The sequence below is a fragment of the Hirundo rustica genome, chromosome 5 (genome assembly GCF_015227805.2).
Source record: "Hirundo rustica isolate bHirRus1 chromosome 5, bHirRus1.pri.v3, whole genome shotgun sequence".
Lineage (NCBI taxonomy): Eukaryota > Metazoa > Chordata > Aves > Passeriformes > Hirundinidae > Hirundo > Hirundo rustica.
The window spans coordinates 57,316,730-57,340,383 of record NC_053454.1 but is presented as its reverse complement, the minus strand read 5'-3'; the positions used below and the strand labels follow the sequence as shown (position 1 = coordinate 57,340,383).

The 23,654-nt window shown below is 42.6% G+C and overlaps 1 protein-coding gene across 9 annotated transcripts in view; it reads right to left on the bottom strand.

Annotated features, from left to right (window-relative positions):
* Positions 1-142: 142 nt before the first annotated feature.
* Positions 143-23,654, bottom strand: part of SMAD1 (SMAD family member 1) — a 78,163-nt gene continuing 54,651 nt past the window's right edge. For all 9 annotated transcript variants that reach the window (XM_040063623.2, XM_040063628.1, XM_040063627.1 and 6 more), the window contains 6 exons: positions 22,618-23,241; positions 10,712-10,969; positions 7,974-8,090; positions 4,948-5,169; positions 2,740-2,996; positions 143-1,355 (listed from right to left, as the gene is read on the bottom strand). In XM_040063623.2, the coding sequence (XP_039919557.1) occupies positions 1,212-1,355; positions 2,740-2,996; positions 4,948-5,169; positions 7,974-8,090; positions 10,712-10,969; positions 22,618-23,017 (1,398 nt within the window). In that variant the 5' untranslated portion in view covers positions 23,018-23,241 and the 3' untranslated portion in view covers positions 143-1,211. The remainder of the gene's footprint in view (positions 1,356-2,739; positions 2,997-4,947; positions 5,170-7,973; positions 8,091-10,711; positions 10,970-22,617; positions 23,242-23,654) is intronic.

Genomic DNA, 23,654 nt, shown 5'->3' with positions numbered 1-23,654 from the left:
CAAAATTTCCAGTAAAGAGGACCCACTAGTTTTGGAATAAAAGTACTTAAAAGTACTACAGCTTACATGAATAAAAAAGAGCAAAGAGATGAAAATAAACCAAGCAGAAAAAAAAAAATAAAAAATATATATATATTTAAAGTTTGAAATAGACCCCCACAGGGATATTGAACAATGCTCCAAACAATTAACAGTTACTAGGTTTGGCAAAACAAGATTCTTCCACAAAATTAAAAGCCTGCATTTGTTACATAAACTGTATAAAACTGCTCAATAGTTAAAGATCACTCTGTACAAATTTATCTTGAAATACATAGAGCTGCAGCCTTCAAACTGCAGTAAAATCATTTTGTCCTCTTCATGGGTAAAAGAAGCTGCACAATTGCTTTGAGGGAAAAGGAAGAGGCAAAACCAGTCAGACCTAACAAGATGAAGCCAGTATGAAAACAAAATGCTCAACGGAATTCAGACCTCAGTTTAAACTAACACGCTATGTTTACAATATATTCTACATTTCAGTTGTCATTTTCCCCTCCCACCTCCCCCCATTCAAATATTCCTAATTCTTTTATGGTCTAAATCTAATTAATTTCTAAACTTTCAAATACACCATACATACATTTAGCAAAAGAACATACCTAACATTCTTACAGCAGTATGGTCAGGACACAATTTCAGAGATAGCACACAGTTATGGAGATTAAACCTTACGATTTCTTTTACTTTTAAAGAGAACAGCAACCATATCAAGTTAATGTTCCTAAGAAGTACTGAAGAGGGGCTGCAAAAGACTTGGCCAACATCCACTCTTCGCTCCAGAGGACGTGGGGGAAACCAGTGAGTGCTGAATGTAAGGAAGGAGAACCTTAAAAGTGCCGGCTGCAGAAAAATCCTTCAGGAACTCGGTCCAGCACACTGAGTTTGGCTTGGGCTCTGTCGTCCCTCTTGTACTAAGCCCTGTAAATCAACTCCACAACAGTACATTACAATGTAAACTAAAATTCTTTATACCAACAGTATGTCAAAGGGGTTTATTTATCTTTGCTTTCTGAATCCAACAGTTGGTCACAGAAGTCAAGTGTTTTCATGGCTCTTTTTCAGCTGTTGCCAGTTGAGGGGCGGGGAAAGAATAAAAACGTGTGTCTGACTCATACATCTTTCAAGTACATGCAAGGCTCAACTGTTTCCAAAATGCAGGAGCTTGGGACCTTTTAAGACACTGAAGAAATAGGATTATGAGGAGAGCCCATCTGAGTAAGTACTTTATCCAGCCACTGAAGGGGACCATGGAGATGTATCTCTATCCAGCATGGAGTGCTCGTTACATCCTGGCGATGATACTCAGCTCCCCAGCCCTGGAAACAGAACCATAAGCAGGGAAAGAAAAGAACAAATCACCTTATATTATAATACTAGATATGTGAAAAGCATACTTCTTACCAAAATAGCTTTCATCATGGTGACACAGCACCCATAGCACCCACCAACTATTATCACATTTCAACAAACAAATCAGAAGCTAAAAAAAAAAAAATCATAAATGTGGGAAAAGTATCATTTCAGATCTCTTGCAAAGGAAGTCTTTAAAGACATAACCTGTAGCAGTGCAAAATTTCCCCATACATCACTGCCAGCTGCCTGAGGTCCCTATAAAGCCTCTGAAGAGGAGGAAATTCAAATCTTCTCTGCCAAGACTGAAAATAGAACAAATTGGGTGGAAATGCTGCCAAACAGATCAAAAAATTAAAAGATGAGGTGATAAGACTGATGTGGAAACGGGGGTGAGGCATCTGTCTGACAAGAACCAAAGTATCGTTCTCAGGATGGGGATGATGAAGTGAGCAGTAACTGAGAAGCATTCCTCCTTGGAGAACAACAGAATGGTCATCCCCCATCAGGCCGTTTCTCAGCTTAAGACAGGTTTTGTTTCAGCTCACACCTGATTCTGTTACAGTAATTACCAAAGATATCAAGAGATACTTAAAAGCACTCAGAATTGTTTTGTAAGTGAACCATTTTTGGGGCAGGTCTGAAGAGAAGACTATGACACCTGCAGGTACAGTTTGCACTGCTCTGTATTGATCAGTAATGAAGGGATTTCCCAGCTCCCAGCACAGCTGCAGCAGCTCTGAACACTCTGCAGTGCAATTTCCAATATACAAGAGGTCCTGTCTGGCTGTTTAGGCAATACTGCCATACAACCCCGTAGGATGCAGAGCTGTAAAGAGCCTATCCCATTTTAGGAACCCCTGTCTTAACACATCTGAAAGTTCTCGTCCTCCCATCATGGAGAGGACTGCAGCATATCACCATCTTCATTTGATTGCTTTCATTTAAGGACTAGCCCTTTCATATCAGTACCTGTGTTGACACACACACAACAGCCACATCAGAAATCCTGACCTTGCATGCCTTCCTAGAATAGAAAGGTATGCATATTATTCTAAATAATGACTGCAGCTCCTAATTTGGGAGTTGCTGGTCAAGATTTAGAGGACTTATGGAAGAAACATCTTCTGCAAGTCACCTCAAGCTTTCTAAGTATGTGGGCCAGATGGTTTTCTGTCCACAAATACTTCATTTCACTATCTGTCCTAGACTTAACGAGCATTCCATCCTTAAAATTCAACAGCCATAAATAGGCTGATGAAGGGAGTTACTGGACCTTTCAAAATCACTACACTAAGTAAAAACAATTTTCTTTGCTTAGAAAATAATCTCAAGCCAATGCCCACACACCTTTACAAAACTCATCCGGAGAGTGCACATCTTAGTAAGCTCATACACTGTCTCAAAGCCATGGTTCACGGACTGAGCCAGGAGCTGAGCAAACTCTTGATTATTGAAAATCTTCAGACTGCAGCCACTGGGGATTTTGCAGACCGTGGTGGGGTGGAACCCATGGTGGTAGTTGCAGTTCCGGCTTTGCACGAAGATGCTGCTGTCGCTCAGACATTCAGCGTACACCTCCCCTCCAACGTAGTAGAGATGGACACCTGCAAGGAGAAAGTTGGCAAATTCACACTCTGTGTCTGTTTTCATGCTCTGTCTCCACAGAGACAGCCTTCTGTTCAAAGAGATAAACCTTAATTACATATCAGAGTATCATCTGTCTTCATTTTTACTTTTCTCTTTCGGCAGCAGGTGATCTGAAAGAAGGGTATGTATTGTATGTATGTATGGGCAATCAACACGTTGTATGTTCAACAACACTAAACTAGCAAACATAGTAGTTTTGATACCTTCCACTGGACAACCTGACCACTTGAACTTTTTCGCATTTTATTTAAGTAAAGCAGTAATTGGGAATGCAAGCAGAAAGAGCAGAAACCTGCTGCATCATTTGTAGATACTGAAGCAGCCCCAAGTTCAATTCTCTGGAAAAGTCTTGAGTGCTAATTTGGGTAGCATGAGTTTTGTCAGCTAGCTTTAATTCCAGAAAGCCAGGTGGGTAAAAAAACCCCACTTATATTCCTACCTGCCAAATGAGGGTACACATCAATTTTACAGTCCTTTCCCCTTCAGTGCCTGCCCCTTCATCTGTCATCCACAGCAGCAAAGCCCCAGAAAAGTAACATACAGAGAACCTTTGTGTCAGTAGGAGTCAATTCTAAATGTTTTGAGAAAGCAAGAAAATTTACCTTCTGTGTTTAAAAATGGTTTATTTGCTACTTAAACCCTTCACCTCCCACAATGTCACAAATCACAGAGGTGGACATGGAGAATTAGAAAACTCGACTGCAGCCCAGTAAGAAAGCCTTGGCTGTGCTCTGTCATGTAAGGTTTTGCCACTGACTGTGTGGATATATACATACTCCCACCTGATCTGCAAAAACATTTATGGCTATGTCTTCAAGTTTGGGATTTACTCCTCCTTTCTCAAAGGCTAACAGTTCTACATCACTGTTACTTGTACACATTTACTTATTCAACTGTATCCTTGTCTCTCCCACGCTCTGCTTTGGTACACACGCAGTTAAGTGCTTCAGCAGAACTCTGCCTGCAGCTGGCTTACTCCTAACAGGAAAAATGAATGAGGTGTTAAATAAATAGCCTGATACTTGGGAAGATGGATGGGGAGGAAAAGAAGGAAGAAGTATTAGCACTTGAGTGGCACAACACAGGTGTGGTGCACTACTGAGAGCTGCACAAGTTCTCATGAAGAGAAAAGCTCTCCAGACTGGGGGCAGACTCGAGGACCTGACAGCTCTCTTCAGCTTCAGTTCTTTTCTCCTCTTCATGAATTGGCACATCTACCCCACTGCTTGGGCGTGCTGAACCCTCAACTGTCTCAGAAAACTTACAGTTTACTAAAAATGTAAAAACCTAAAAAACGTGCCTTGCAGGAATGGCCTGTTGCAGGGGGCAGTGTCAGCTTTGCCTGCCATTGGCATTACAGCTGAGTTCTCAGAAAACAGGACCGTATTAGCCAGGCACAAAGGTGAAGATTTTCTCTTTTGCAAGACTGTCAGAGACAAAGAAAGGAAGCACAAAATTCCCCCTGAAAGAATCACCAGCCTGTGAAAAATGCATTTGGAATAAACTATTTTAGAAGGTTATCTCCCAAAATACAAGTTAGGATAGCTAATTTATATTAGAACTACGGCTAGCTAAAACATTCGTTGCCAAGAACCACAATTTGGATTTCCATATACAGCAATAATCAAGATGTTTCATTAAACAAACTGCCTTAACCTCTAATTTAGATTTCGATAGCCTTCAGGCAACTAAAAATTGATTAAGGCTAAAAGCTTCCTGTAATTACACACCAGGTAGGAACAATATTTTGCTTATGAGAGTAGGCCAGAAAATTATATGTTTACCAACACAAGCGCTTCTCCCACATGCTAGGGAAGAGCAGCTTACCCTTGAGGGAAGTGGCCCGGGTTGCCACGTCTCGGGAAACACCACCCCCGTCCAAAACGGACGGCCAGATCCCCACCTCACCCTTGCCGATGTGCCGCCTCGTGTTCTCGATGGTGGAGTTGCGGTTGACGTTGGAGAGCAGCCCCAGGCAGAACCTGTTCTTGTTGTTGGAGGGGTCGGTGAAGCCATCCACCAGGATGCTGGTGGAGGATGCGTGGAACGCCTCCCCGACGCGGTTGTTCAGCTCGTAGTAGACGATGGAGCACCAGTGCTTCGGCTCTTCGTAAGCAACCGCCTGGACATCTGGAAAGCCGCAATGGAAACCTTAACAGCCTAACAGTGCTGGAACACGGCCTTGAGGAGTAAAGAGCCGTGACCCTGCGGATTTGGGCTGCGAAGAGTAAAATGATTTCAACTCGAGACTCAGAAGAGACAAAGGCTGGTGCTAGGTACGGACAGAAAAGTATAGAGACCTCCTGGGCACATCCCAAGCAGTGAGTGCCCCAATAGCCCTGCCCCATTTTCTTACAATATGCTACGGTGCAGGTCCAGACAGCAGAGAAATGCTGTAGCTGTACAACTCAGCTTTTTTTCCTATTCAGTAGATGGATTTCTACTTCAGTTCATTTTACTAACAAACTACAAGCCACTTTTTTGCTTACTGCAAAGTTGTACAGCAACAGGAAGAAACAGCATCGCACAACTGCATCAAAGACCATTTCTCACTTTACAAAGAAGTACAGCAAGGCAGCTTAAATACAGTCAGCAGATCAATCTTTCGGCATTCGGAGCATGACCAAATCTTTCTCCAGGGTTTTTTGGGAGAATGGTAGGAGACTTCAAAAGACTTGAGAGAGACTGATACTTGTCTGCAGATCCCCAAATAAAAGAAGGCTACTGAGGGGTTGTGGTGGCTTTCTGTGTGCCTTCTTTAAAATGAAGGACACTATTTCAATACTAAGACTAGGAAAGTTGGACTTGCTGCTAAAACACCAACTTTGCAGATCCCATCTAGAGGGCAAAGTGCTAAAATGAAAATCAGAATGGTACTCTGGGACAACTTGTTTTTTTCTGGCCAGAGGTTTCTTTCTCCCAGCCCCACGTTTTTACTAGTTGATATCAATCAACTAAGATTAATGTTCATATTTTCCTCTGTTCACAGATCAGACCACTAGGAGTTTTTGTTGCAAAAACAAAAAGCCAAAAGTCCCCCTCAAACCAGCAGTACACAGTAGATACAAAAGGTGGCAAATAATCAAGAGCAGGATAACACATCCTACATCACTATGGAAAAACTTCTGAGCATAATATTTATTGCTAATAACTTGCTTAAAAACACTGGTAAAAGGTTGATATTTCCTGATACTCTGGCACTTTCTATCCCTTCACATCACTGTTGAAAAGAAAAGGGGGAAAAAAAAAAAGAAGAAAAAAACAGTCTTTGATTATTAGTAAGAGGCTACTACATTTTTAATTCCCATAAAGATGCCAGCAATTATCAAAGCTGCAGCTTTGCCCCAGTTCTCAAAGTCAGGAAGAAATCTTGCCAGCTGGCCATTCTTACAGAATTAATCATATCTCTCTCACACAGATTTCATACTGACTTCCTTACATTTGCTTTAAGTCATGCAGAGCAGGTGCGTTCAGTCTCTCTACTCCCAGCGTGGGCCAACAATGGAAATTACCCAACTTCATTGACAGGATGCAGCTTGTTAAATCAAATCTCTTAAGACTAACAAATCACCATGAAGAACACACTTCTACAAAGTTTGCAACAAAAAATGGTGCAGTAAGTTCACGGTAAGAACTTTTCTTCTACAACCTGCAGCAGATTTTTATTTTTTAAGTAGTGCAATCACTGCATACATATGTGAATAATAAACATGTGAAAGCACCCGGAAGTCTCTTTTTAATGAAGGGGCAGAGATGAAAATCCATTGTACTAAACTACTGGAAGGGAAAAATATCAATAGACAATTCTTATTTTAAAATGTCTGAATGATAAAGAGCAAGAAGAAAAATGTAAACCCTCTTTTCTTCATCATCTCTCACATATTAGAGCAATTCTATAAAACACATTTTGGGAGAGGGACACACATGCAGAGGTCTGCAGTTAGGCCTTAAGTTTGATAAATGTGTATTGGGGCAGTACATTTCTGGCCCCAAATTCCTGCAAACTACTCATACACACAGAGTGTTACTTGTGTGATCAGCAAAAAGTGGAAATGCTACAGATGGGTTTTATCACACACAAAACTCATTCCAAGCACAGAGTAATCAGGCTAAGACAAAAGCCATCCAAATCGTTCTAAGAGGACAGATACACTTCCTGAAACCAGACATTGAGCTTAGCAGCAAAACAAGTACCAAAAAACCCCCTGAAATACCAAAACCCCAAAAAACCCCACCAACACAAGAAATCCAAAACACAACAGTTATATTGTGCATACGCTTGTGATCTTGATAATGGTTCTGGCACAGCACCAGCCCGCTGCTCTTTCTTGGCATGGGCCACAACTGCGTGAGCTGAAGTGTTCTCTGAAGGGGCCATTGCTCACAATGTGATGGTGAATGCACCCAATCCTTTACTCAGCAGCACGGCTGCCGCTGCAGCTTTAACAAGCAACGTGTAAAAAGATGTCTGTGTCACAATACATAAAGCAACAGGCCTTCATTTCATACAGAATTTTAAGGTCTGTAGCAATGCCACACCTCAGGCAGGTAACTCTGTATTCTGCAGTCTCATAGGAGTTCTTTCCATTCAGAGATTAGTGGAAGTTCCCAAGAGAAAACATAAAATTACTTTGGTCTTTGAGTTAGTTGTGAGTAAGAAAGTAATAAACCCCATATATTTTACATTTTTAGAATCATGGGATAGATTCCTGTCTTAAATAAATATTTACATTTATAAATAATCTCCAGCTTTACTATTTCATCCCTTACAACAACAGAAGAAAAATTACACAGCCGTTTCTTTTCTTTTCCGCAGACGAAAATTTTCACGGACAACATCCATCCAAAATTAAAACTCAGTTACTACTCATTAAGTTCTGGAGGTTCTTTACTTTTAAGAAGCGAGGCAGGAAACACAAAGGAAGTGTTCTTACCTCCTCTGTGCACGTCAGGGGGAATTGCAGGTGCCATCATGTTGGTGTCCATGGGCTGGGAGGTATCGTGTGTCATCGGATCTTCTGGAGGCAGGTAAGTGGGCGGGGGAGTATCAGCTAAATATAGAAAAGGCAGAGATCCACGAGTCTTTTCCTCTCTTTAAAGCACATCTACATATCCACATAAACAGTCTGAGCCTGGAAATGCTTCCAGCCTGACTCAGCTATAAACTTCCACCCACCAGAAATCCGAAAAAGCAATCATGGACCTCGAACAAGGCAAGCAAAGAATTACTGTGCATATTAAGCACAACTGCAATAAAAACAAGTCACTTCACCCCCACATAAGGCCACAAAAGAAAGCTCAGCTGTGTTTCCAGCCCACAGTTCTGCAGGCTGGAGGTGCCATGCAAACATCAGGGCACAAAGAGGTCTCAGGCCCCAGCCAGCAGTAGATACTGAGTATGTTGAAAGTGAACAGAAGCTGGGGCAGAAAACTTTCAGTTCGAGCTTTCCTGTTTCCAACATAATTCTACCAGCAAGTTATTTAAACATCCCAGCTATATCCAGGGTCTTATCACTGTCAGTGCAAAAGTATTAGCTCTGTTTCCCTAGACTGGGAAAAATAGAAAGTGTTCAGGAACCCAAATTCTCTGGAAGTGGTCTTGTGGGTCTGGAATTTCTCTCTCAGTGTCTCTGTCCTGTCCCATTCAGGGCTGCGTCACCAGCACAGGAGCCCGTGCACGCTGACCACGCTCATTAACGTCCAGCTTTCAGCTCTGTCTCAAGTGTTCCAGCCAGCACTGCCCTTCAGCTGCCTATCCTACTCCTGGGAAAGCTTCCCAAAAGATTTCTTAGAAGCTGCAGAAGTTGCCAATGTCACCATTTCCCAATACACCAGAGGACACTCTCCCTCAGATCAATTGTGCAGAGGTACATCCAAGAGCGAGAAAGCCTTGCTTGATCCCTGCAAAAGCCGGGATTAGATTACCACTGCGCTGTCTCTGCCGCTGCTCATCCCACACTTACTTCCATTACTGAGAGTATGGATTGCAAACTACCACAGCAAATAATCACAGGGGATTCCAAAACTCTGAAAATCAAATTAGCATCAACAAAAGGCAGGAGAATGCTCTGTTAGTTTCGGGGGTTTTTTTATGGAGCGGTGGTTTTGTCTGGATTTTTTTTTAATGTATTTTTAAAGAAAACACATGTTCATGAATTTTATTAACTAACCCACTGTTTAGCAGGTATTTTGTTGAGAGCTTCACATCTAATGCTGGCAGGTGCCTGCACATGCAGCTGGATGAGAAAGCAGCAGAGAAAAGCAGATATGGCAACAGGGCTGCATTAAAAGCTTGACAAACTGCACTGGATTTTGAGTCTCATGTTTTACTAAGCCTTAAATGCCTGTGTGTGTGCAAACATGATCTTGGTCATGCACAAGATTCCAAGGCCATGGGCAACAAATTAACCAGTATCTTGAAAGCTTTCAAGGCTAACTGCTTTGCCCCTTTATTTTTGTATTTTCCAGAAGTCAGCCTCTTTCCCCATTAGTGCAACATGGACAGCTGTCCAGGGCTAAGCATCAAGGACATCAGTATCCTGACCTCCCCTCTAACTCTATTTCTTCACTGCAGCTGCTGACATTAAGGGCATGTGGACAGAACAGACCTTCAAAGATCAAGTGAACTTCCACAAGCCAGCATTCAGGAAGACCTTGTTAGGTCTTTATCTCTGTTGGAAGAGCCCCAACCACAGCAATCATGTTAAAAAAAAAAAAAAAAAATAAAAAAGACAGCTGGTTTCACAGCAAATTCTCACATTTTTTTAGAAAAGCCAATACAAACGCTTTCCTTCCTTCCAGCAAATTCAGTAGTCTTCACCCACAAGAGAAAAATTTGCAACAATTATCAAGAGAAGCGATCTATGGATATTAATTTCATGCAATAGGAAACAGATTTTCACAAATCTGCTGCTTTGTTTACACATGCCCTCCCCTCAGCCCCTGAAGGAAACAGGCAAACAACATCAGTAAGCATTTGTACTACATCCTCCTCCCAGCACTTAGATCAAGAAATCCACCACAGACTGCTTCTGTAGTGTTTTTATTCAGCCTCGTGTAAAGACCAAGAAAAGGCAGCTTCACAGAATTTTCTACAGACACCAGTCAACAAAGGAAGGCTCTTCTCTGACTGTAGGCAGTAAAACAGAGTTATTTTAAGGGCCTGGTTTTTTAAAAAAAAATCCAAGAGGCAAATACACTTCTTTATAAAAGAAGCATATTTGCTTCTTGGAATTACACCACTATGAGAAGAAATTGTTTATCAAGTAGCAACAACGTGATCACCTCGAGATATATCCTTTTTCTGCAGAACTAAAGTCTTGTGCTGAACTTTTGGTCATAAGCAAGGATGATCTCTAGCATCACACTTCTGGTGCACTGAACACTACACTTTGTGGGCTAAACTGCTGAACTGGTCCCCAAAACATTTTGGATCCCTCCTCACACCTCACAAGAGTTCTGATGTAATATTTTAATTGTGTTTGAAAGAAGCACGATATTAAAGCCTTTGATATTACCAGACAAAGACATCCTATACTCTTCATTACCTTGCATCTCTTAGCTTGCTATTGAACACAAGTGTTGGCTGATCATTGGGTGTTACGAAGCAAAAAACCCATGACAGCAGTGATGCCCACCACCTTCTCTCCCCTCACGGGAAGCTTGACTGTACCTGGCATCTGGAAGGGACTTCCCGGGTCCGAGCTGGCTGGAGAATGCGGGTAGGTGCTGCTGCTGCTTCCAGGAGAGTTTGGGTAGCTGCTGCTGGGTGAGTGGGGGAACGGGTGACTGTTGGGCTGCTGGAAAGAGTCCGGGAAAGTCGCGTTGTGCGGCATGTGGGGCTCGTTCTGCCCCAGGTTGCGGAACTGCGCCAAGAGGCTGTGCTGCGGGTTGTACTCGCTGTGCCTCGGAACCAGCACTGGAGGGAGAACTGGAAAGGGAGAAAGAGAGAAAAGCTACAGCGTTGGAGACTCGGGTCTGAAGGTATACAGGGGAAAAAAGCCCCACATTCTTCCTCCCCGCTCCCGGCATATCCGCACCTGCCTCAAAAGCGAGGTAGCCAAACCTGGGAGCACGTGTCCGAGCAAGAACTCTTCCCTGACATCCGGTGACTGCGCAGCTCGAACCCGCAGCTCCCCGGTTCGCCAGATGGGAGCTTGTTTTCACAGAGGGCCCGTGAAGAGGAGCCAAGAACAAACCACAGCTCTGTGCTTCGGTCCTACTCGCACAAAGAGATGCTGGGAAGAGCCTGACAATGCTGACATGCAGTTCCTCTGCACTTGTCCTCTGACTAATCACCTAATGGCCTGGAACCCAAACCCTTGCTCATAAGAACAGATTTTTTTTTTTTTTTTTTTCTGAAGACAGTACTAATAAGCCTGGAACTTGGTCTGGTCCCAACAGCTGTAATTTTATTTTTAACCTGGACTATGTTCTTACAAGTTACTATTAAAACAGTTATTAACTCTTCAAGTCAGTTTACAAAATGTGCAATTTAAACAAAATTACGTAGTTCAAAAAAACCAACTGAGAAGCAACTGAGCTGCAACTACGTGCTACTATGGGATCAGAGAAACATCAGAAACTACGAGTTGCACCACACTTCTGAAGCCTTCTCAGCAGCAAAACAAAGGTCTCTTTCAAACTGGGAACATGAACATGATACCAGATACACTAAGATAAAAGAATCAAGTCTTTTTCCAGTTCCTCAGCTTCTATCTTTGAGTGCCTCACAGCAAAGTCTAAACTAACCGAAGGATTAAAAGCTCTTCTTTCCACAGAAATTTCTGGGTGATGGAGTGAAGAGAAGAGAAGAGAAGAGAAGAGAAGAGAAGAGAAGAGAAGAGAAGAGAAGAGAAGAGAAGAGAAGAGAAGAGAAGAGAAGAGAAGAGAAGAGGCAAGGTCTGGGAAAGGGAGGTCCATTCACAAAGTACTGGATGACAAATAAAAAAGCAAGTCCCCTTCACATCTTCCCCCTTTGGAACCTCTGTTTCCTAGCTCCATGTCTGAGCAGGACTGGAAGAAATCCCTTCTGAATAGTCTGCCTGGATAGTCTGCCTTCAAGAGAGGGTGCCAAAGACACACCAAACCCCAGGAAAAACAAGCTACGGCTATCGCTCCCTCTCCTTGAGACTCCTGCTCTGGCCTCGACACCTGGGCGCACAGAAGAGGAACAGCAGTGTGTGTAGTCAACAAGCCCGTACAGATGCAGCTATCTTTCAGATTCAGAAAGGTGTTTTGGAGACAGTTGCTTTATTAAAAGCCTGAATTACAAACTAATTGCAAAAAAAAAAAAAAAAATCCAAAAAAAGAAACCCAAATAACATTTTCTTTGCATGACAAACAGGTTCTTCCAGGACACTGGGGCATCTTTACTCTTCCAGCACTTTGCTATTAGAGAAGCAGCACTCGGGTATTTACTTCAGTGTCCTGGAATCCAAGAGTACCAGGATAACCATTCGACCCATACACCAGGCATGAGGTCTAGGTTCATGCTTAAAACAGATATAAATGAATGCCATACTAAGAACTCACTCGCTAGTCTTAAAGTCACAGATTAACTAAAAAGAAAAGTAGGTTTGCCTGGCTCAGAATTTTTTTTTCCTGCAAATACCTAAGAGAGAAATTAAGCTCCCATTTTTGCCTGCTGGTGGCATTAATGCAGGATTAATACCAGAAAGCTTCATTGAACTTACACTGGGGAAAAACCCCAAACCCTCACTGCTGAAATTAAGGCTACAGAAGCAGGCTTTTAGCATTTAGTCTGATCTTTTAATTTCTTAGAGTAACTTCTCTGAGATTCCAATAGATCTCAAATATTTGAGGCAGATGTCATCCTTAAGTCGATTTGTTTAGATGTCAAAAAATACAACTCCACTTTACAAGGCATAGACAAAGTTCTTAATTATGGTGCTTTCTGAAAAAAAAAACCCAAAAAAACCACATCCATCTGTCAATCTATGGAAGTTCTCAATTGCAAAACACCCCAGGAGAAGCTGCATCTCCCTCAGCTGTGCAGACTGTTTCTTGCTCCAACACAACCATTTTGACATGCCACTGGAAAAGGTTGTCAAAATAAAGTTACTCAGCATTCAGGTGGACACCACAAATCCCCTCATCCTCAACATGTGAGAGCCAAGCTCTCTGAATATTAGGGTTTCTCAGAATTAAGCTTGTTCTGTTAAACCAAGCAGTCCTTTTGCAGCTAGGTCAAGTACTCTTTAATTGTCACAGTCAACATTTGCTGCGCTAATAAATTACCAGTGAAAAAATTAACAATGAGATCATTTGTTAAAATGTATTTTCCTTTTCCTGTCTTTATGATTCTTCCTTACTTTTCTAAGCATTAAAAACACAGCTTTCCTATCTCTTCCTTTCCTATGGATGAAGGTCAAGCCATTAACTCTCATGGAGTTAATTTGTGCAGAAAGTACATCACCTACCTTTCCCATCCCCTACCTCACATTAAACAATGACACACATGACATCAGAGGAAGCCACATGATTCACAGCATTTTAAAATAGCAGGAGAACAGGATATTTTCTGTATGTTTTCTGTAATTAAATTAATGCAGTGCCAGATTTTCCCAAGGTGTATATACATGTTTTCTCCTGTTGGGCAGAACCACGGGCAAAGTTTAGAAGGACTTGAGATAAAAACAAGTCTCCTTTTCCCAGGTGTCCTTCATGCAAACCCACACCTTTTGTCCAACTCTGGCAATTAAATGCCAACTTCTTCAAAATACACATGGGAAAGGGGTGAAACAAATACAACTGGTATTGATACAACACAAATAGTCTCAAAAAAAAAAAAAAAAACAAAAAAAAAAAAAAAAAAAAAAAAAAAAAAAAAAAAAACACTGCAGAATTTACTTTAAGTGCTGCCCCTAATTCACATCCTCCCTCCATTCACAAAACCTTCAGAGAGGAGGAAAAGCCCTGAAAGGCCACATCAGGTGGGACAGAGAGTGCAGTGCTCCAATTAATCCAACTCCAAGTTACTCGCTGCCATAACCTGATCTCTCTGCAGCTCCCGGCTTTTTTGCAGGGAAGCTGCTCCTAGCAGAGCCACAGAGGAGTTAATTTGAGTGCTGTTCACTCAGGAGTAAAGACATGAGCAGGGACTGGGCTCTTTGGAGCATGGGAGGCTGCCAGGAGATCAAGCCATAAAGGGGGATGCACACCCTTCTCGCTCCCCTTGCCCCTGGGTAAGGCACTGAGCTTCTGGTCAGGTTGCAGACCTCAGCCACATGGAATAACAAATTACTGAGGCTCAGTCCAGCAGGGGAGCAGGCTGATCTCTGCTGCAGCTGCCAGCTCCAGGAAGAGGTGTAATTGAAGGGGAGAGAGCACGAGAGAGTTATTCGGTGCTAAGCCAGCACACCTGTTGCTATGAAATAATGAAGCAGGGCACATCTTTGCTCTGCAAATCTCTGCAGGATGTGGCTCTAACCATTTGCAAACACAATTCCTCCCTTCCTCTTCAGCAGAAGGGAACACTGATACAATAAAAATTTTTTTTTTTTTTTGATTTAACATCGGTATCATCAGCACGTTTTAAAGGAAACATAATATTGAATATACTGTTGTCTTAAAAAGCTGCTGCAACAGATTTGCCAACTCAACCTCATTAAAGTTAATGGAGTAGAACCACAAGTCATCCGACAGCTTGATTTCTGTAATTCTTCAAACACCGGATTAAAAGGCTTTATGTGCTATATTGTGGCTAAAATTTGCTCCCAAGTTCTTCTATCAATGTGGTCCTGGAGTTGAGAGTTAGTACATGACTACTTCCAGAAAGGTTACTAGTAAGGAAGAGGGGGATAAACCCCCAGGAAGCAGGCTGGGTATGTTTGTGGAACTGCAGCTGAGATCCTGCGTCTGTCAGGACAGCCTGGGAATTGGGGAGCTCGTTTTTACCATGCAAATAAGACCAAGTGTGCCTGCACAAAACAAGAGGAGCTGTATTAAAGAAATTAGAGCTACAGGGCAATTTAACCCACAGGGCTATTTCATCTAGGAGCCAAGAATGCCAAAAATACAGAAGATAGACCAAAGGCAACCTGGCTGTTCAGATAAATGTTCTGACTAACCACACCAAGGAAGAAATGCTTTTATGAAAATGTAATAGTGGCCTTTGAAGAAACTTACTGATCTCTACGCTTTTTATCTCCTGCATGTCACCCTGTTCTTCTTCAGAAAACTAACAGCTGTGCTATCCTAAATAAAGATCTTCTTGCTTTTCTTTTTTGTTCTATTTTCACATTCCAGAGATAATGATTTTAGCAAACACAGAATGTCTCCAAGTTATGAACATAACTTCTTTTTTTTCAAGTTTCTCTATGAAAAACCCCAAACTAATCCAATCCAAAGGACCTGCTGTACTTTCAAAGAAGCATATTTTCTATCCAGATGGGTTTTGATTATCTTACACAAGCCCAGATGACAGCTAGCTTCCCTCAAGGGCTCATTTTTTCCACACCCTTTGCATGTTATGTGAAAATTTGGGTAGGTATCTCTCTTTCCACGTATGGAAAATGAAAGACCATGCAATGAAATACAAGGGGCTACATATAAGAAATCAGACTTTGATCCACTTTCCTTGCCAAAGTAGATTCTGCTTCTTCTGTGAAAAAATTATTTATAAAATAAATGAAAAAAGAAAATTATAAGCAATTGATGCCGCACTTTTTGCTTTTAAAAACCGTGAGTTGGTTGACATATGTTCTGTAAAAGGGTTTGAACCACAACAGAGCCCCCTGTGCTAATGAAGACCTGACAACACTATCATTAGACAGAGGACTTTAATTTCCAAGCATTACATAGCTGCAGTTTCATCTGAATTTATGCAAAGCCACATATGTTTTCCCAGAAAAACAGAACTGCAGATTGGGAAGGAGGAAAATCCTAAAACAAAAGTTCACGCTATCTGGAAATAGGAAAATCCTGCAAAGACTAAAAGGAAAGACAAAAAGGAAGAGTTAGGAGAAGGGAAAAAAACCCCAAAAAACCCAACAAAAGACAGCAGCAGCGTTAAACTAACAAATTTGCACCCTCCTGAAAGACTCCCAGCTTCATTTCCTGCCTTTGAGGTCACAGCAGCTGAAGCTGGCTGTGGCATCCTGATGAGCACTGCAGTCCCACGGTGGGAAGGGAGCAGGTACCGACAGATGCTCAGCTGAACGTGCCGCTCTCTGCAGCACCAGGGAGTCACTGAAGCATTCTGACTGCAAGGCCTTGCCAAGATCCTGCTTGTAAACACTAAAACATTGTGCAGAGTGAAAACTTTTTATGTCATTAGGTTTTCTCACGTTGCCCGAGTTATTCTTGGTTAAAAATATAAAATTAATAAGCATTGTGTCAAAAGCAATCTCCGAGGATCAAACCACTTAAAGCTCTTCCAGTAACCCTTGGCTGTGGTATCACAGCTTTGCTTTGCTGGCTTCTCAAAAGGAGAAATTCCAGTCTTTGAGACTTTTGTTCCAAACCTCCATTCTAGCAATTGTAGCTATTCAGCAACCTGTTTTGGGTGACAAAGACAAACTTTCTACTCCAGGACAAAGCTGACATCTGTCTTGTTTTCTCGATTCTTAATTTTATTTTGCAGTTTTGGGAGACCCCACAGCTTGATTTGTCATTTTGCGTAGTTACAAATGAAGATTCTATCTAAAAAAAAAAAAAAAAAAAAAAAAAGGCAAACCAGTTGTTACTTTACTGACTTTGCTTTTACATCAGACATCTGGTCTAAATGCACTTGACAAGTAATATTAGGACATTTCCTGCATTACAATATTCAGCTAACATTATATTTTATTTGCGGATGCTCTGATAAGCTGACATTCTGATTAAACTGACATTTGTCAAGGTCAATTTCAGAATTTAGAACTAATTGTATGCACATTAGTGAGGGAGTCCTTGTAAGCAGATTTGGTGGAGGAGCAGTCCTGATGCAGGAGGAAGTCACAGTGATAGTGTGCATTAACCCAGACATTTACACAGACCAGAGTTCAAATTACCTGTACCAAAGCCACAGTCACCATCCTACTGAGCAGGTTAAAACTTGGAAGTCTGGTCTTTTAAATCAGAAGAAACATCTGTATCTGGTTAATTTTGAAGAAAGAAAACACACAAAATAGGAGAGAAACATATCTTTCTTGACAACTTTTATCCCTTTATTGCAGTTTCTTTTTCTGACACATGGTAAGGCTAGACAAAGGAAAGCTCTGCTGTGAGATCATTCCCTCCTTCCGCCTCCTTATTTCAATTCCTCTCCCCCAGGCCAGCTCCGGTGGGGAATTTTAGAACCGAATTCTGCAAAGCCAAAGTGAAGGAAGTTTTATTCTGCTTGCCAAGCAAACATACAGTTGCTTTTGCTATTTTGGGGAACCATCCTATAATTGTGCCCACCTGTTGTAGCAATGCTATTTTTAAAGTCACACCCAAGTGCACACATGGCTGCACAGCAAAACTTCTTAGGGATGACACTCTGCTCCCTCACCCCCAGCCTGCAGAGGTGCAGAAATCCTGCTGTGGGAATGATACAGGAACAAGGATTTTTGTAATTTGGTTTTACATAATAACTCTGAAGGGATGCAGCAATTTTACTCTCCCTTACACCCTAGAAGCAGCCTCCCATTTGGCTTTTTCTCTCCTCCCCCTTACTCTCCCCTTCTCCCTCTCTCTTTTCCTTCTGGCACTGCTGGCACTATCCTCCACCAGGCCTGGTTCTGTGGGAGCCTGCAGTAGGTGTGTTGCCTCACTGAGAGCAAAAAGCAGAGGAGATCAAAGACAAATATGAAAATAATCAGGTGAAAGTCATAGGCAGAGAGTCCACACCAAGAGCAAAACCAGCATGACACACCTACCGCTCTCCTCAGAGCCTGGGGACCTGGCCTGTTCTTGTGGCAAAAAGCAGCTCTACATACAGGTAAAATGTTTCTGGCCAGCAACACGCTTGCTGAAGCACACAGGCACTTTGAATTCATGGTTATAATTGAAAGGAACATCACAGTTTTCAGGCAGAATTGAAAATTCAGCTCTTACGACACTGTATTTGTCTGAGTCACCAAAAAGCGACCACTGCTTGCTCCCAGTTTGGCTGGAACATTGGCAGCATCAGCTTCATAAAGCCCCTCAGTATAGAGCAGCCAGTTCTCTGAAGAAGAGAAGCTTAACAGAGGAAAACCATTCAGCCTTTTTTATCTATGTTTTATTAGTAATTGAAAAAAAAAAGGGGGTTAGCCATCTACTGTAACACTGCACCTTCAACCACCTCCACACGTTAAACATGAAAATGAAGTTAATTTCTCTTTTGCCTCCTTTGTAACATATTATAAAGTCAGAACCTACCAGGATGACGAGCAAGGACACTTAGTAGAGGCTAACACAATTGTGCATCAGAACAGAGGAGAGCTAGTGTTCACTAGCACTTTAAGAAAATTAAATATTCAGTTTCTCCATCTTCCTTCCCCTTCAGCTAAGGCAAAAGGACTGAACCTCCTCCCCTAAAGCCACATTAGAGGTGTGACTTATTATTATTATTTTTAATAGCAGTGTCAATTTAGGTACCTCTTCATCCTCCCTGTTCCGTATTCCATTCCTTTGTTTTGCTGTTAGAGCAAACAGGATCCAGGCCTTTTTTTCCCCTTAAATTCTGGACAATAGCTTTCATCTGGTCCCACTGACGTAACTGAGGACCGAGGCAAGCAGCAGAGGCTGTATCCCCGCAGAAATCGAAGGAATAAAGGACGGGAAGGAAATGTCCCAGGAGGGACTTTACACATTCTCTAGCAAACCTGAGAGGTCATCTGTGGCATTTTCAGAGGGATGAGAAACACTGTGTCAAGTTTTTCCTCACAGCCTCCGTGTATGCAGTATAGCTAATTATTTAGCAAGTCTTGATCATACTTCAGGAAAATCCCAACAGGTATCTCTAAACTAAAAAATAAACCTGAGGAGAAGAAGCAGATTCAGCCAAGCAAGCACACCAGTTCAGCTAAGCGTGCCAATTTTTAAGAGGCATCAAATTCAGACCTTGCCCTCCTTAATTAAAAGCTCTGCTCTGCCTTGCCAAGGGAGAATCCTGACAGCCATTAACTACCCTGCTCCAGAAATAATTCTGCACACAACAGACCTAGGGAACAGCAGCAGTGAGCTACTTTAACCCATCTCGAGGAGATATTTCCTCCTGGCACTCAAAGTGCACGGGTGCATTCCCACTCCCTGCAACAAGTCCCTACTTTCTCCTGCCATGTCCCTCCACCTCCACTCCTCCCCACACGTCCTCCACAGGGCCGTGTTGGTACAGAAGCTCCTGCAGCCAGAACAAGAGCCCCTGTGCTGCCCTGATCGGCCTGAAAGATAACACAGCAGGGGAGAGGAAGAGTGAACTGGGATCTGGTTCAGCACAAGGCCACGGGAACAGCTGTGCTGGCACAACACAACACGAGCAGGAGCAGTCCATGCACCCTGCCACAGAGCCCAGCTCCATCAGCTCGCTGGTTCCAGGCTGAAAGTGTCACAGGAAGGACATCCTTCCTCACCTCCACCCTGGGCCCCCACGCTGCTGTGCCTCCATCTGCTTCCACGTGGGCAAGCTGAGGGCACCGAGATTGCCGAGTTAACTGTGCCAAAAAGCAGTTTTCTGTGAGTTCAGTTCTCCTGATTGACAAGCCACAGGATCAGACAGGCCCCTGTGCCTGTGCAGAGCCTCCTGGTCAGGTCAGGCATGAGCATGGTCCTATCATGTCACACCCACGTGCCTGCCAGATGCCACACTGCCCTCTGTTTGCAGGGACACAGAGATTCCCTGTTGGAGACTGCTGATTTCTCACTGTTTACAACCTGTTCCTATCTAGCCTGGCTAACAGAAAAATCTCATTTTGATTCAGATGTAGCTTTGTAGCTGGCAGATACCACAGAGTGCCAGTTCTCATGCTTTCCAAGCTTATCTTCACAAGCTAAACAGTGAGGATGGAATAAGGTGTCAAGGTAGAAAATCCATTCAAGCCTCTGGCACTGTGGAAACTGAGACATATCCACAGCACTGATTTCCCAACAAAGAACATGACGTACTTTACATATTTGAGGATTTACCGCTAATCCATTCCTCAAACCTTACACAACACTGAAACAAATCACACAACAATCAGCAGAAGAATGAAAGGACAGATGCCATCCCATGCATGGATCACCCTTCAGATCTCCAGTAACTGGTTCTGCAGTTAAATGGAGACCACACTGTCAAGCAGAGCCAGAACTTCATAATGCACCTTTCACAAAACCTGTATCACCCACAGCCTGAGTTTCCAATTTTGTTCTGTCAAAAGAAAGCCCATTTGTAAGCCTTCTGGGAAACACAAACCTTGATATCTGCTCGAGTCCGTAGATTGTTGTAAATGGTGACTCATGCACGAATTCTCACTACCCATTAATCTCAAAGTGTAAGCACTTACGTGGCTATAATGGTGTTTTAATGTCCTGACAAAAATGGGAAAATACAGTTAGTAGAATTTGGGAGTGATTGCCAGGAAATGAAGATAGAGACCATGCTTGGAGGACAGCAAGAACAAGGAAAGGACAGGAAAAAAGAAGTCAGAAGTTACAGAGCACAGCTCTCCCAGCCAAATGGGAGTTCAGCTACCACCTGTTTCCAAAAGCTGTTTTCCCATTCAGGTCCATGCAATATCCCTCAAAACAATCTGTGGCTGACTAAACACAAATCCCTCCTACATTACACACCCAGCCTAAAATGTACATTTTAGTTAGGCATCTTTTGGAAGTTTTATTCTTTCTTGCATAACTCATTGGAGTGAACAAAGAATATGGACATAGTCTCAGGCCGCACCAGGGAAGGTTTAGGTTGGACTTTAGGAAGAATTTCCTCACAGAAAGGTGATCAAATTTCGGAATAGTCTGCTCAGGGAGGTGGTGGAGTCACCGTCCCTGAAGGTGTTTAAGGAAAGACTGTATGTGGCACTCAGTGCCATGGTCTGGTTGACATGGTAGTGTCTGGTCAAAAGTTGGACTCGACGATCTCAGAGGTTTTTTTCCAAACTCAGTGATTCTGTGAAGTGACAGGACACTTACAAATACCTGGTTTTAAATATGACAAATGGTCCGAATGAGAACGTTCTCAAACTCAGTAACTGTTTTCAACACTAAAGCAAAATGGGTTAGAACATATAATCTGGCGTTACAGTAAGAGCCCAACTGTTGCTCAGTCTGATAGAAATAGAGGTGTTTCAGGAATCTTAAATTTCAGCATTTTTCAGTATTACTTATACAAGCAGCCAACCCAGACATATGCACACAGCTAGCAGTACAAGTACAGGACTATTTTATTATCCCTCTTGTACTTAACATGAAATTGTTAAGATTTTTTTTTAATTTTAAGTGTTTTCAGAACTGTTTTTCCAGCGCCCAGTTCCCTTGTTCAAGCTGCTGCTGCTTAAATACATACATTATGGGTACTGCATCTGCCATTCACATGATTTCCAAGTTAACGCTAACACAGCAAAGGGAAATATTTAACATCAAGATATGCGCTGCGCATTGCAGATCCAAGACAAACGCAATTTCCATCCGCAGCAAAACAATCTTGCAACAACCTCATTTCCATCATGGTTCTGTGTATCCTTGCCACTCTACAGATAGCTGCAGAGTTTATGAAATGGCTAACACGGATGGACTTCCCAATTTAAACCAGGGAAGTCCACCCGTGCCTGCGGTGCATTTCTGCAGCTGTCCCTGCACACCCTCACAAACATCTGGAGACCAGTGATGACACATCCAAGCACAGTTCATCTTAGTCCCTGGAATTATTCCCTGAGAATAAACTTGCATGAGTGAAATAAAGCACGGAGTTATCAAAAAGAGGCGTGGCCTTTGAAGAGGAAACTGGAGGGAGAAGGGGTGGCACCTTAAGGAAAGAAGAGAGGCAGTGGGTAACAGGTAAGCAAACTTTGTTTGCAGAACAGCTGACAGTAGAATTTCACATACAATCAAACAGGGGGGATTATAATCTGCTGTCTAAACTCAGAGTCTTTTTAAAAGGCAACAACTGTGAGAGATACTAAAAACAGTATTATTTTCTGTAGGATGAAACTGAAGTGATACAGTGAAATAATGATTTGGAAAACATGACTACTAATAATACTAGCAGTGTTATTACTGCTGTGTGTCAGAACGGTTTTCAAGCACAGATAATGCAGATAAATCCTTTATGTTAGCCTGCAATGTTTCCTACAAAAAAAATCACAAACCTGCAGAGTTGAGTAAACAACAAATTAACTGAGGGACAGTGGGTACCAACATTCCCAGATGATACCAGGCCCAGCAGCCTGAGGCACATGCTAAGACTACCTCTGTGCAGTGATAAAACATTTACACAAGTGAAGCATTCGCCCCGTGAAAGGGAGAACTGCTAATTAATGCCCACATCCAGATAAACGGTAGAGGAAGAATCTGACATGTGCAAACAGCCGCTTTTGCTTATTTAAGCCGATGAGTCACATAATTAATTGCCACACTTTGCATTGTTCAGATAAGGTGTAAAGGTACAAACAAGGAAGAACCTACCAGGACTTTCCACCCGCTTGTAGTGGTAGGGATTGATGCAAACCTCCTTCTGTTTGGAGCCAAAGGGGAACTCACAGCATTCCAGAGGTTTCAGTTCGTGATGGCTCTGCAGGTCCGGCCAGCGCCACACTCTGCAGTAAATGACGTGCGGGAGCCCCTTCCGGTGCGACACCTGGAGCCGGCCATCCAAGGAACGAGGAATTGTCACACAGTTGCTGGGCTGACCAGGACAGCTTAGTGCTTTCTCCAGCTCCTCCATAGCACCTTTCTTCTTCTTCAGTTTTTTCACTAAGGCATCGACAGCTTTCTCTGCCCATTTCTCTTCTTCGTCCCCTTGCTTCCACCCCAACAGCCTCTTCACTGCTGGGCTGGTGAAGGAGAATAAACTTGTCACATTCATGGTGACCCTGCTGTGGTGACACCACAGAACCAAGCAGGAACAACTGCCCTGTTCTTCCACCACCACCAAGGCACAGCAGATTGTGTCAGCAGTCAAAAGCAGCCTGGATCAAGTAGTTCTGGTCTTTTCTCCTTCTCAAGCCTCCAGTCCCAGGAAGGCAGCGCTGACATCCCCCCTTGATTGTCTCAATCTTCTCATTATTCTAAATCCTTCTGCTTGACAATCTAAAGGAGAGTATCAGAGAAAGAAAAAAAAAGGGGGGTTATCTTTCAAGTTAACGTACAGCAGTTACAAATATCCCCCAACTCAACCCAGAAGAGTGGTGTGATTAAAAAACAACCAACAACAAAACAACAAATGCTGACAACCTCCAGGACTGGACCCAAGGCACATCTGATGAAAACTTAAGCAGCAGGACCTGCAGCTGAATCCAGTACATCTATATATGAGAAATGTAGTTCACATTAAATCTAGCCTGAAACAGTCCCTCAATTTAAATTTTTCACTATTAAGTGTGAGGGGTGCTACAATCCACCTGTCAGCTGTTGCAACCTTAACCAGCAAAACATCCCAAGGAAACAGTGCAGGTTCACTAGTGCTTTTGTTCATTATTTATTTTAGAGAGCTACTGGAAGCA